This window comes from Acipenser ruthenus, chromosome 50 (genome assembly GCF_902713425.1).
Source record: "Acipenser ruthenus chromosome 50, fAciRut3.2 maternal haplotype, whole genome shotgun sequence".
Classification (NCBI taxonomy): Eukaryota; Metazoa; Chordata; class Actinopteri; order Acipenseriformes; family Acipenseridae; genus Acipenser; species Acipenser ruthenus.
This window is the reverse complement of record NC_081238.1, coordinates 234,252-248,053: the sequence shown is the minus strand read 5'-3', so window position 1 is coordinate 248,053 and position 13,802 is coordinate 234,252. Positions and strand designations below refer to the sequence as shown.

General features: G+C 38.8%; 1 protein-coding gene across 1 annotated transcript; it reads right to left on the bottom strand.

Annotated features, from left to right (window-relative positions):
* Positions 1–875: 875 nt before the first annotated feature.
* On the bottom strand, positions 876–9,296 carry LOC117967909 (transmembrane 4 L6 family member 5-like). The gene is made up of 5 exons (XM_034915364.2): positions 8,992–9,296; positions 7,135–7,215; positions 5,757–5,902; positions 3,695–3,884; positions 876–1,203 (listed from the first exon to the last, which is right to left on the bottom strand). The coding sequence occupies exons 1-5, from the start codon at positions 9,160–9,162 to the stop codon at positions 1,186–1,188; spliced, it is 606 nt and encodes a 201-aa protein (XP_034771255.2). The 5' UTR covers positions 9,163–9,296; the 3' UTR covers positions 876–1,185.
* Positions 9,297–13,802: the final 4,506 nt, after the last annotated feature.

The window sequence follows — 13,802 nt, the reverse complement described above, 5'->3', positions numbered from 1 at the left end:
TAGTGAAATAGACTAACAAGAAGTCATTTGATTCTAGCAGGTGTTCTCTTTCATAACGCACAGTCTGTAACCCTCAAGACAATACGGTTTGAACCCTGCACCAGTGTTTTCAACTGATTACAATGTTTGGTTTTGCCCTTTTGCGGCTTGTGATAGGGGCTGGTGTGTGCCTCTGCTACTTCAATCACTCTCGACAGAGCTGGCTTTTACACCACACAGAGGAAGATTATAAAAAGGTGCAGCTATACCTCAGCTTTCAGTAAACTGTGTATTTGTTCTCGAAACCTCAGTTTCCTGTTCTGTAGCAGGCAGAACCTTCTGGGGCTTGCACAATAGTTGTACTTTTGCTTGAACAAAAGTTATTGTATTTCTTGCTCTTATTGTATTACTTGTATTGTAACACTTGAAATGTATTTGCTTACGATTGTAAGTCGCCCTGGATAAGGGCATCTGCTAAGAAATAAATATTAATAATAATAATAATAATAATAATAATAATAATAATAATAATAATAATAATAATAATAATAATAATAATAATAATAAACGCGCTGTGACGTATGCCTGACCACATGCAGTTTTTTTTAGTGCTATGTATAGCTAAGCTCAGTGAGAGAGTAAAGCACATTGCAATCAATTCAGAGTTTCTCTTCTGGGGGGCGGGTTAGGGAGGGAGGGAGCAGTTCAGTCTCCATGCCTCAAAAACCTGCCCTGGACTGGAGGGAGCGTCCTTTCTCTTAGGTGGGTGAGGGGCAGTTCAGTTTCTATCTAGGCTCCATCGCCCACCCCCTCCCCCGAACTGTGAGTGCTTAAATAATACCTTTTAAAAATCAACATTTTTATTAAAGATCAAGAAAGTTAGACAGGAGACATGGTAATGAAATTTCTCAGAACGCATTTATGTCCAACAGCCTTGCATCATTTCAAAAACAGAAGTTGGCGAAAGAAGCAAAACAGTTTACCATAACTTAAACAAAATTAACATCTGCATAATTTAATAAAAATGAACTTAATTATCATCAAGAAAAATGTACATTATAGGAAACGTGCTTAATGGTGTAAATACTAAATACCACAAAGTTAGCAATATTATCAGCCCCTAAAAAGAGAATATATAGAGAGAGAGAGTTTCAGAATTCATATCATTTTTGGGGTCAACTGGAGTGATTTTCTTTTTTCTTTTTTTCATAAGCCTCCATCATCCTAAAATAAAAAATAAAACGTGAATTGGTACATTAAAAATAGTTAACAGTGCATACTGTTAGAAAAATAAAAGGTTACAACTGGAGTACTTTTATGTGCCCCAAAGAACAAACGAGTACCATATTCCCTTTAAGGTACGCTTAAGATCCTTGCTGGTATTTTCTTTTTGTACTTTTCAATGAATTAAAAGGTACAACATTTAAAAATATAAGTCAAATGTACAAAGGTGTCCTATAAATAAGGTACTATACCTTCTTGCTTACGTCACAGAAAGGAGAAAATGAATCTGCGCGTGCGCGCGTGATTTTTTTGTACAGCGCGAGCAAGGACGGTTGAAGTGAAGAGGCTTCTTTTTTTGGCGGTTGAATTTCGTGAAAATTTCAGTCTGACAGTAAAATTAGGTGAAAACGCTACACATTTTACTGAGAATGAAGTGGCAAAATTTAAAAGGTAGGTTAATAAATATAAATAAAAATAATTAATTAAAAAAAATGTTGAAATAACATGGGGGGGGGGGGTGTTTTAACTAACCAACAGAGGAACAGGACAGGGGTATTTAATTTCTAAAAGTTGTGCCATTTGCCTGAAAGAGTATTAAACTAGTAATGTCTTCCATTTTGTGGTTAAAGAGATGTTATTAATTCATATTAATTGTATTGACTCCAATATAACAGCGCGTAAACGGTAAAACATGACCTCTTTTTTGTCAACTATTTTGGAACAGCGTATTGTGTTATCATATTTTATTAATGTACAAATTCGGTTATAATGTAAATATAGTGTAGCATAATAGGTATCATTTTTATTGTTTAATATATATTTTATTTGGCACCTCGGTAAATTAGCTTGTCGTCCGATGGCGATATTCGTTTGATATTCGACTCACGCCAACCCGACATGAATGAAAATGGCTTCATCTCCCCAACCACAGAAGCTAGAGTGCTCAAACCAACTTTAATTTAAAGGAGACCAGTTGTGAATTGTTTCACAGCCTCTGTTTTACATGTGAATCCTAAGAATAATTTGTGAAAAACAATAACATACCGCATATATGTCCTGGCATCAATGAAAAGGCTTTATCTCCCCAACCACAGCAGATAGCGTTTTCAAACCAACTTTAATTTAAAGGAGACCAATTGCGAATTGTTTCACAAGCTCTCCTTTACATGTGAACCAAACAAATAAATTGTGAAAAACAATAACATACCGCATATGCGCGCACAGCCTACCTGACACGCGTAAAAGGGCTTTATCTCCTCAGCCACAGCAGCTACAGCGCTCAAACCAACTTTAATTTAAAGGAGGCCAAATATGAATGGTTTCACAGTCTCTGTTTTATCCTTTGAAGAATAATTTGTGAAATACAATTATTATGGAGATACAGCCATTTTCATTCATGTTGGGTCATGGCGTCAGTCCTTTCTAGTCAGAACGTCGTTAGTGACCACCGAGGTGAAAATACCTGGATTGCATTAATTTCTTATTAACTGTTTTTTTTATTTTTTATAATATGTATGTATGGTTTTAAATGTGTTTAAATGCTATTCTGGTTAAATATATTCTGGTTTTAAATAGGTTGTTGCTTATTATTGCTTTTTACATAACATCTTAGGTTATGGTTTCGCAAATGTTTAATGTTTAACTACTATGACTTCCGGTAGACTTTTCCAGTATCATTTTGTAGTTTCTTTTTTTCAGAACATTTATGTATTATGTTTTTCAATGCATACTATGTTAGGTGTCAGAAAAAAATTATCGGTACATTGTTTCAATGAGCATTAGCTGATTAATCTTGTGCTGTCATTCAAGCCCCTTTGCACTACAAAAATGATTATGCTTGTAGAATTAGACTTGCCTAAATGTGCCAGTTTTTGCTAATCCTCAACATTATGAAGATATAGGGGGAAAAAATCAGATCAATGCTGGAAATGTTTTAAGTGGGGAAATAAGTACAGCTCTGGCCACAAGTTTAGCATCAGCTAGAATTTGTTTAGCATCAGCTAGAATTTTAGGATTGAGACCTATTTAAAAAATATATATATAAGAACATAATTTAGATATTTTATTTAACGTTATATAAATCAAAGAAGAAACTACAACATTATATTGCAAAAAAAAAAAAAAAGTCTTCGGAAGCCATAATAGTAGTACAGTAGTATTTCACGTTAATTTGCGATCAATGAAGTCTGCAATCAATGAAGTCTCAGTCCTAAAATTCTAGGTGATATAAAACATTTGACGACAGCTGTCGGCACCTTGGTTAGGATATAATAGAAACTACTGGTTTCACAGACCCCGATTAGCACTAATCTTGGACTGCCCTACCTTACTTAAACGAACACCAGGTAGTCCAAGACTGGTGCTTAAGAGGGGTCTGTGAAACTAGTAAAACTCATCGACAAACTTTTGTCTTCTTTTTTTTTATTTATATTGACCAGTTCCTCTGTCTCTACACACTGCAGTGGAGAAAATAGACATGCTGCTGTCTTACGTCATTTCCTCTTTTGCGGCAGTCTCCGCACACGCAGCCCAGGCACGCGTTGAACACCTGGATCCCACACAGGATCACTTCCAGGACCCCAAGCCCCAGGAGGATTGAGAAGAGGACGATGTTCCACAGCACAATGTCTTCGGGCTCCAAGCACTGCTTCCACATGTCCTTGTTCACCAGGTAACTCCCACTGGGGGTGGGTTGGGGGGGTTGGGGGGGTTAGGGACAGAGAGAGAAGGGGAAGTAAGGCTTGGTGGTCCAGTGATTTTAAAAAAAATAAATTAATTAATTTAAAAAAAGGGGTCTTATTATCAGGAGGTTCCTGGTTCAATCCCGGCTCAGCCACTGATTCACTGTGTGTGACCCTGAGCAAGTCACTGAACCTCTTTGTGCTCCGTCCTTAGGATGTATACTTCACCCCCTAGTCTCTGTAAATCGCTTTGGATAAAATCATCTGCTAAATGCTAATAAAAGATACATTATTATTAGTTTATTTGGCAGATGCCTTTATCCAAGGCGACTTACAGGTATACAGGGCAATACAAGGTTACAGTGCAAACAAACAAGATTTAAATACAGTGTAGTTTACAGTAAGTGCAAATTCTACTAGAATACAGTATGAGATTTAGGATTAAGAAAATTTGTATCTACAATGACATGTTAGCAGTGCATTAGTGCAAGGATAGCACATCAGCTGAGGATCCAGTAACATGGTGCTGAGGTCAGGCAAGTCCAGTGCAGAGCAGGAGGGGGAGATCATAGATGAAGAGATCTACAAGCGCAGTCTAAACAAGCATGGGGGGAGCTGGTTCATTTTTCAGAAATAAATCACATGAGGAAAACTGAAATCTATGGCCCACGGTGAACCTTGGTGACTAGCACAGGGGACAAGGGGAGAGAGAAGCAGTGAGCTGGTGCAGTGTTTTTTTTTCCCAGAAAGAAATCACACATTAGAAACTGTGGAGTCGCATGAAAATAATGGGATTCGAAACATGATTTAAGATCATTGTCATTACAGCGCTAATTTTTCATTATCATCCAACCTTAGTGCCACAAAGCTTGTTGGTTAACTCTGTGCCGAGTCCTGTACAAGCTTACCTTAGCTGCTTTAACTACAACACAAGCACATTTATGTATTATGTTTTTCAATGCATACCATGTTAGGGGTCAGAATATAAGTATCGGTAGATTGTTTCAATGAGCATTAGCTGATTAATCTTGTGCTGTCATTCAAGCCCCTTTGGAAGGAACTGAAAGAATAATGTATACTGTATGTCCACTAGATGGCAACTTCTGAATGAGAAAGGTGGTTGGATGCGATTTATAAAAATGATACACAGTTATTCCAGTAAACACACAAACACATATTTCTGAACATATAGTTGTTGTACCTTTTAAAAAAAGTGTTTAAAAAAATGTTTGATTGATTATGATTATGCTTGTAGAATTAGACTTGCCTAAAATGTGCCATGTGCCTGTTTTTGCTAATCCCCAACATTATGAAGATATAGGAAAAAAAAAAATCAGATCAATCCGTTCAGAGCTTATAAGAGTTGGGAACCTTCACAGAAGCAAACATCCAGACAAGAAAACCAGTATGTATGGGCGCCACTTCTTACAGTGAGGAGAATGGAAATAGAATAACGAAATGTGAAAGTACTTGGGAGTAAGAATGTGGGTGCTGGTGCTGGAAATGTTTTAAGTGGGAAATAAGTACAGCTCTGGCCACAAGTTTAGCATCAGCTAGAATTTTAGGATTGAGACCTATTTAAAAAAAAAAAACACGTCATTATTCGGAAGCCATAATAGTAGTACAGTAGTATTTCACGTTAGATTTGCGAAATGTCACATTTTTCAAATTTCTGTCAGCTTTTCTTTAAGTATATGGAAAAAAGTACAAAGCGGCATGTAATTCAATGTGCTAGCGTAACATTATTCAGCAGGTTTAATTCGACTCTATGAAGCAAAATGAGTTAATTCTAAAGGGTGATGCAAAATAGTTTTGCCAGAGCCGTACAGTGTTTCATAGTGATGGGTGGATGATCAGTCAGTCACTTCTTACTTTCCTTGCGTCTCCTGAAAGGGATACTCCCACGTGTCATTCGCGGTCAGGCACTTGGGTCCGTTAGCCAGCCCAGCAGAAGACACACTGACGCAGTAGAGTCCTCCAAGCACCCCGAACGCAGACGAGAAGACAGAGTTCAACATCTGATAAAACAAAGAAGGGCACAGCGGTGCGCAGAGTGAATTAAGCAGGGAATTTGGAAGTCTGGTTTATTTTCTGTTCTGGTTTATCAAGTTCTGATGATGTAAAGATTTTGGTTTCTTCTGTTCCATGGACCTGTGATATTAATTCAAAGAGCAGAGCTATGACTGTTGCCGTTTTTAGTCTGCCCTTCGAATTTAGATCACAAGTCCTTGGAATAGAAGAAACTAAATTCTCTAGGTTATTGTGTCACGTGTTGGGCATCTCTGATTGTATCTCGTGCAGTTTTGGGCAAGAGGATTTCAAACGCAGACCTATCAACTCTCCCATATTCACCTGGAGTCTCCGTTAGTTTGGACCCTTCTATCTGACATTTCCCAGGACAGATTTTCTCCCGTATTTTGCTCAAAACACTACTGTTAACCCCTTATGTTGACAGGTATGCAAACGCTGCAAAATGATTTTTGTTATGATACACCCTTCACACAACATATTCACTTACTATCTAACTATAAATCACAAATGTATCAAAAAAGAGATTGTACTCCGGAGCTAATATTAAACATAAATTAATTGTGTTCTAGCACCGATGACATCATTGTACACAGGATGATAAGATAAGAGGTGATAAGAGGTGCTGGAATTTTCACACTGAGCCATGATTGGTTGTTTTCTCACACGTGATTTATAATTAGTTGCATGACTGACATACATGTGATTAACATTTTACCCACAGCATTACCATGACCATTGAGGTCAGCACAAACTAATGGGTGGATTGATTCTGATTGCAAACCAGTTAGTTCTAGAAACCATTTTTGTCATTAGAAGCAAGTTGCGATTGAATAGACCAGTGGTTCACAACTCCGGTTCTTGGGGACCCCCTGTGTCTTCTGGTTTTCATTCCAGCTGAGCTCTCAATTACCTAACTAAACCCTCAATTGAACTAATATTTTCCTTAATTAGACCTTTTTAATTGTTCTCAGCTCCTAACAAGTTGCAGATTTCAAGTTATTTATACGATTTTAGAGTTGACTTGAAATCTGCAACTCTTTAAGAGCTGAAAACAATTAAGAATGCTTAATTAAGCTAATTGTTAGTTGAATTAAGGGTGTAGTTAAGTAATTGAGAGCTCAGTTGGAATGAAAACCAGAAGGTCCTGAGGACCAGGGTTGAAAACCACTGGAATAAACCATATCTGTATCTTAATATAATTTAAATACTGCCACTGTACCCGGCAACGGTTGCCACAGCAACCAGCTCCACAGCAACCCTTCCCTCCAGCTCTTACTGCTGAGCAGCCAGGACATAACATCTGAGAGAGGGAACACAAAAAGCAATAATCAAGCACCGGTTAGTGCACATTGGACCTGCTTTACCAAGGTCTTTATTTATTTAACATAAACAGCTGATATTACTACCTAATGTTATCTTATGACACATTTCCATCTGCACCATGAAACCAGTGTGTAAAGTCTCGTTCCTAGTATCAAACTGGGGCTGCAGCCTACAATCCAATCTGCAGTTGGGCTTTGCACAAAAGATCATTTGCACGTAATGTGTTTTTGTATATTTGCTGTTCATAAATGCATTTTTTTACCTGCCCACACGTTCGTAAAAGAGTATGAGATATTTCAAAAGGGATACAAACCTGTGTACTTTTGTCTTCATGAGATACGGAGCCTGAAGTATTCTGTTTACTGCCTCACTTTGCATTGCTGCAGATAATGAGTAATTAAACATTGTTTTGTATTTAATTATAATATTTATACTGACGTATAATAAAATGGGAGGGAGAGGGGGTGAGGGAGAGAGGGAGCAGTTCAGTCTCCATGTCTCAAGCCTGCCCTGGACTGGAGGGAGCAACCTTTCTCTTATACTTGTAATAACTTATTGGTAATGTCAAAAGGAAAGAATTAATTTGAAGCATGTGGAGAAATCTGCCCTGTTATTGATCATAGGGTGTGCTGTGACACTTTCATTTTTATCGCCAGACCTTTGTCTCCTGGTTGCCGTTAGTGCATTGTATAAACTGGTGGAGAGTTGAAGGTTACTTGAAAAGAACTGACACCCTATGGTACCAGATACTCAATTAATCATTAGCTGTCGTAATGTACTAATACCGGTTAATTAAAAAAATTGTGGTAACACAGCTGTGGACAAAAGTTCTGCATTACCCTATAGAATTAACTCATTTTGCATCATAAAGTAGAATGAAACCTGCTGAATATTGTTACGTTAACATATTGAATTACACATCGCTTTGTAGTTTTCCATATACGTAACGAAAAACTGACAAAAATTGATGTACTAGTATTATGGTTTCCCGTAGTTTCTTTGATTATATGATGTTAAATTGAACATCTAAATGATGTCCATATAGTCTCAATCCTAAATAGGCGATGCAAAACTGCGGGCCATAGCTGTACATAGTTGTAACCAAAAGTTCAAACTACAAATGACAACAATAAGTTTTGTTAAGAAAATTCTTGATCATAATATTGTAGGGCCTCCTTGCAATTATCATTGCTTCTAGTTCACCCCCTAGTCTCTGTAAGTCACTTTTTTTAAGTGTGTAGTTGTAGTTAAAATTAGTATTTTAGTAAAATGAAAGTATTCAGCGAGCATGATTAGTACGAAGCAGGGGGTTTTGTTCAGAGAATAACTAGAAGATACATTTTATATATGAATACATACATTCCAAACACTGAATAATGATTCTTAATTATTCAGTAACTTATATAAATATGTGCTATTGTGTCTCCAGTGAAATACAAAATCCTAGTCTTAACATTTCCTCTGGAAAATTGAATGACTGTTAAATCAAGTTTAGAGAAGGAAGACAAACAAACACTCTGTATATGAATTCAATCTTCAACGTATACATTTCCTTTCTTACAGTTCAGCGTATGTTTAATCCAGAATTGGATTTTTGATTGAAAGTAATTTCCTTAATAAACATCTCTTTGTGTGTTAGTTTGGACAGATATTTGGGTCCCCTGAAGTCTCAATCCTAAAATTCTAGGTGATGTAAAACTTTTGGCCAGAGCTGTACGGAAAATCTGGAAATTAAAAATGAAACAATACTTACGAACAAGCCGCCACCAACTATTCCTCCCATCAGCCATGCTTGCAGAGTGATGTGGTCGCTGTCGAGCGACTTTGCATTTGGAAACAGCAGAAGCAGGTTTGCTATAATACAAGCAAAGGCCGCAGGGATCAACACCAACCCAATAAGCCGGGAACACTTTCCAGTACACATACTTAGAGACCCCTTTAGCTTCAACCCTTAAAAATAAAATGAAGAATAAAAAAAAAAATGGAAGAGAAACAAGAAAAACTTCCGACTGTCTTTTTCTTCTTCTGTGACTGACTAAGCTGTGGCAAGCCGCCCTTTGCTGCTTATCAAAATGTTTGCACAATTTCTGTGTAATTGCACAGCCTTTGTGTAAATATTATGACAACGTCCTGGATGAATATAATAGGTGTCATTCACCCTTATCTTTATAGCAGGTGGAATTAGAGCCCAGTGTGTTACAGTTTTACAAGTGGTGTTGCACAATAAAGGACAGGGTCTTCCCAAGTTTAATACAGTGAACGCTTACAGTAACACTCAGATACAACTGCATGGGAACAGGAATAAGAGTAAGCATTTGATTCAAATAAACAATTATTCACACTGGTGTTAGCAGTCATAAGGAAAAATAAATCTTTTCGTATGTTACTTAACAGCACTCGAGTCTAAATCTAAAGGTACAGACAGCAACCAATTCCCCAATCAAATTTCAGACAGCCAATGGTCAGCAATAATCGATGCGTTGAGAACACTTTATTATTTAAAAGCAAAAAATAAACCTGCCTAGGCTTTTCACACGCGCCTTGAAATGGAAACATTATTTCAGAAAGGAGACAACCACCAATGGAATGAATTGAATGATTTAGGAGGCTGTGTGGTCCAGTGGTTAAAGAGAAGGGCTTGTAACCAGGAGGTCCTCAGTTCAAATCCCACCTCAGCCACTGACTCATTGTGTGACCCTGAGCAAGTCACTTAACCTCCTTGTGCTCCGTCTTTCGGGTGAGATGTAATTGTAAGTGATTCTGCAGCTGATGCATAGTTCACACACCCTAGTCTCTGTAAGCTGCCTTGGATAAAGGCGTCTGCTGAATAAACAAATAATAATAATAATAATTTATTGAATGGGCAGATGAACATGCCCGTAATTGATTACGTTGTTATTTGAATTTGGCCCATGGCCAAGTGTTCAATATTGAACTATATTTAATTGTCAGAATGTTAGCATACATGAAACAATACATAATAAGAAAGTTTTCTACTCACCTACTTTAATTTTATTCTGCGTACATCTTTACATCCAACACTACAGTATTTTTTAATCATAAAAGAACAGGTTTAATCACCAATCCTACCAGGATTTCCCAACTCTGCGATCACAGAAATGATTACAGAATTCACAATTCTGCACATACATTTGCAGAAATTGTCTCACATAGGAAAGTTAGGATAATTAAGACAATAGCGATACCTGTTGAAATGAGGGAGGATACAATCTGAATTACTGGCACCACACACCGGCAGCTACAGTTATACAAATGTGTAACATCTGCAAATATAAACGCGAAGGATATTATCATTGTTATAAAAATAAAAAACACTTTCGAACCCCTCCGGGGCCCTCGGAGTGCATGGGCCTGAGCGCAGCTGCACCTGCTGGACCTGCTAATGCTCCGCCACCGAACAGCATGAAAGCAATGTGCGCGGTAATCAAAAACAATCGTATGCTTATGCTGGTGTTGGTTTCAGAATGCAATGAATCAACACGTACCTGAAAGGCAGATACACAGGCATTGAAATTTGCAAAGGATTTAAAACATTTGGTGTGGCCTGAGACAGGCAAGCATTCATTACTTTCACAAAATAATTTGTTTTGTAAATGCATTATCTACATGCATGTTATTAAATTACATACTTCATTTTGTTCATATTACATCTTCTGGCTTTTACAGTGTACGTAAGACGAACATAATTATAGGAAAGCATGTCAGAGACAAATAGATAATTGACAAGTTATGGGCCCGCTTTTAAGATATCACCTGTGTTACGAGGCCACTATTAGACTGTCCCTTGATTGGTCTCTTAATACAGGTTTGACATTATATATATATATGTGCTGCCTGCTGCTCCGCATCGCCTGGGACTGCCTGCTGCTCTGCATGGCTTAGGGTTGTTGCCTGCTGGCTTGCTTCACTTAGGGTTGCTGCCTGGCACTTTCGCTGCCGGAGATGTTATGGCCGGAGCCCATAACATCTTTGTTCCAGACTTTGGGACTTAGTGTACAGCGTGCTGGGGGGGAGGGGGTGGGGGTGGGGGTGTGTGTGTCAGTGTCAGGCAGTGCAGGGGGCTGTGGTGGTTGTGTTTGGTGTCAGCAGCTGCATTCTTAGGCTGTGCTGGCTCGTCTCTCTGCGCTGAAGCTCCTCTCTAGTCCTGGCCAGCTCTTTCCTCATGGCCTCGCTGTCCTGCTGTAGCTGCACCACCTCAGCCCTCAGCTCCCTCATTGTGGCCCTAGTCTCATTTTTCACTTGCCTCAGCTCGTCTCTCAGCTGCTTCACAGTGTCTGTGTCTGGCTGCTTGGCCAGGGTGAGCTCCTTCAATACCGTGAAGTCCACCTCCAGCAAGGACAGGCACTCCTTTATGTGTTTGAGGGAGCTGGGGAGTTTGGGGGTCGGGGAGAGCTGGAGTGGCTCTTGCTGTCGTCGGGGATTGCAATAGTGCTGACTGGGGCTGTGTCAGTACTGGCAGCTGGGAGCTGCTGACTGGCTGGCTGTTCTCTGTGAGGTGCTTCTCCTTCTCGGCCTGCTCTTTTAGGGTTGGGAACAGTTTTTCGAAGGTGTCCAGGCTGGCTTTACTGCCCTGCACTATCACTGTCCCGTTGTGACATACATTCATGGTGTGCATTGTACTCTCTGGGGCATTGTTGCCTATCCCCCTCTGTTTGATATTCTTAAATGCCTTGCAGATAGTAGAGTGTGCCAGGCTTTATTTATTTATATTCCTGTATATAATATATATATATATTATATACAGGAATATAATGTACAACATATCGAAACGTTGGGCAGCTGGCTAAAAAATAATTTAAAGTATTGTAGCACATAGGCTTACCTTAGCCGCTATAACTGTTTTTTTATGTTTCCATTCTATCTTTCTGTCTTACTTTTCTTTCTTTCCTTTGTTCTTTCCTTTTCTATCTTTCTTCTTCTCATATAAAACCTTTGTTAAATCGATATTTAATTCTTTGATTATTTAATTCTGTAGTCCTCTCCTTTCTTTCCTTGGTGATAGCTTCTGTCTTGAGGGATCTGATTTTATTTATTTATTTATTTGTTTATTTATTTATTTATTTATTTATTTATTTATTTATTTATTTTTTAAATTGTTTTGAAAGTTCATTCTGTCTAATATTTGTTACTTTGACTGGATTTCTATTATCTTGTGATCCATTTCATTCAAAAACAACAAAATATTTAGATTTTTGTAAGAGCTCATTGTTTTTGCTGTTTCACTGACGTTCAGAACTCTCTCCCCCCTCTCGCTGTCAAATTCAAATTCAAATTGGCTTTATTGGCATGACAATAAAAATAATTGTGTTGCCGAAGCACATGCATGCCATAAACAACTAAAATATAAACAGAGAAAGCATATATTTTAATACTAAACAGTATCCCCTCCCTCCCTCTATATTAAACAGCACCCCCTCACCCCTCCCTCTATATTATTATTTAGTTTCTTAGCAGACGCCCTTATCCAGGGCGACTTAAAATTGTTACAAGATATCACATTATTTTTTACATACAATCACATTATTTTGAACAAATTATTTTTACATACAATTACCCATTTATACAGTTTTTTTACATACAATTACCCATTTATACGGTTTTTACTGGAGCAATCTAGGTAAAGTACCTTGCTCAAGGGTACAGCAGCAGTGTCCCCCATTTGGGATTGAACCCACAACCCTCCGGTCAAGAGTCCAGAGCCCTAACCACTACTCCACACGGCTGCCCATATTAAACAGTACCCCACATTCTCCCCCTCGCTCACTCCCTGTATATTAAACAGAATCCCTCCCTCCATCCCTCTTTCTTTTCCCTGTCTAGTGTGACATGTTCACGGTTTGTCCCTCAGGCTATGACAGGTCACCACATATTGACCAGCCAGTATTTGGCTGTGTGTTTGTCTTCCCCCAGCAAGATTGACAGCTTTGGGGTATCGCCGAATTTGGGGAAGAAAATGGCCCTTCTGTTTTTATATTTTTCACAGTGCGTTAGGAAGTGAATCTCTGTCTCGACCTCTCCTGTCTCACAGTGACCACAGATTCTGCTCTCCCTGGCCAGCCAGGTTTGCCTGTGTCTGCCTTTTTCGATGGCCAGGTTGTGGTCACTGAGCCGGTCTCTGTCTCAATTGTTGTCAGTTTTTCGTTAAGTATATGGGGAAAACTACAAAGCGGTGTGTAATTCAATATGTTAACCTAACATTATTTATTCAGCAGGTTTCATTCAGCTTTATGAAGCAAAATGTGTTAATTCTGTAGGGTGATAATGCAAAACTTTTGTTTTTAAGCTCACGTTGCCCCCTAGTGGCTGCAGTGGGGGTGACACCTACAGCTGCTGTACTGAGCTTGATCTTCATCTCTGTGTTTCTTGTTCCAGCTGGAGAGCAAGCGGGACGGGTTCTCTCCGGTGCTCCTGCAGTTCTGCACGGACCCCAAAAACCCCATCACTGTCATTAGAGGGCTGGCTGGATCCCTGCGCCTCAGTGAGTACCCCAACCCCCAATCCCATTACACACACAAGCAGTGTGTCCACTTCACAAGGGCCCCC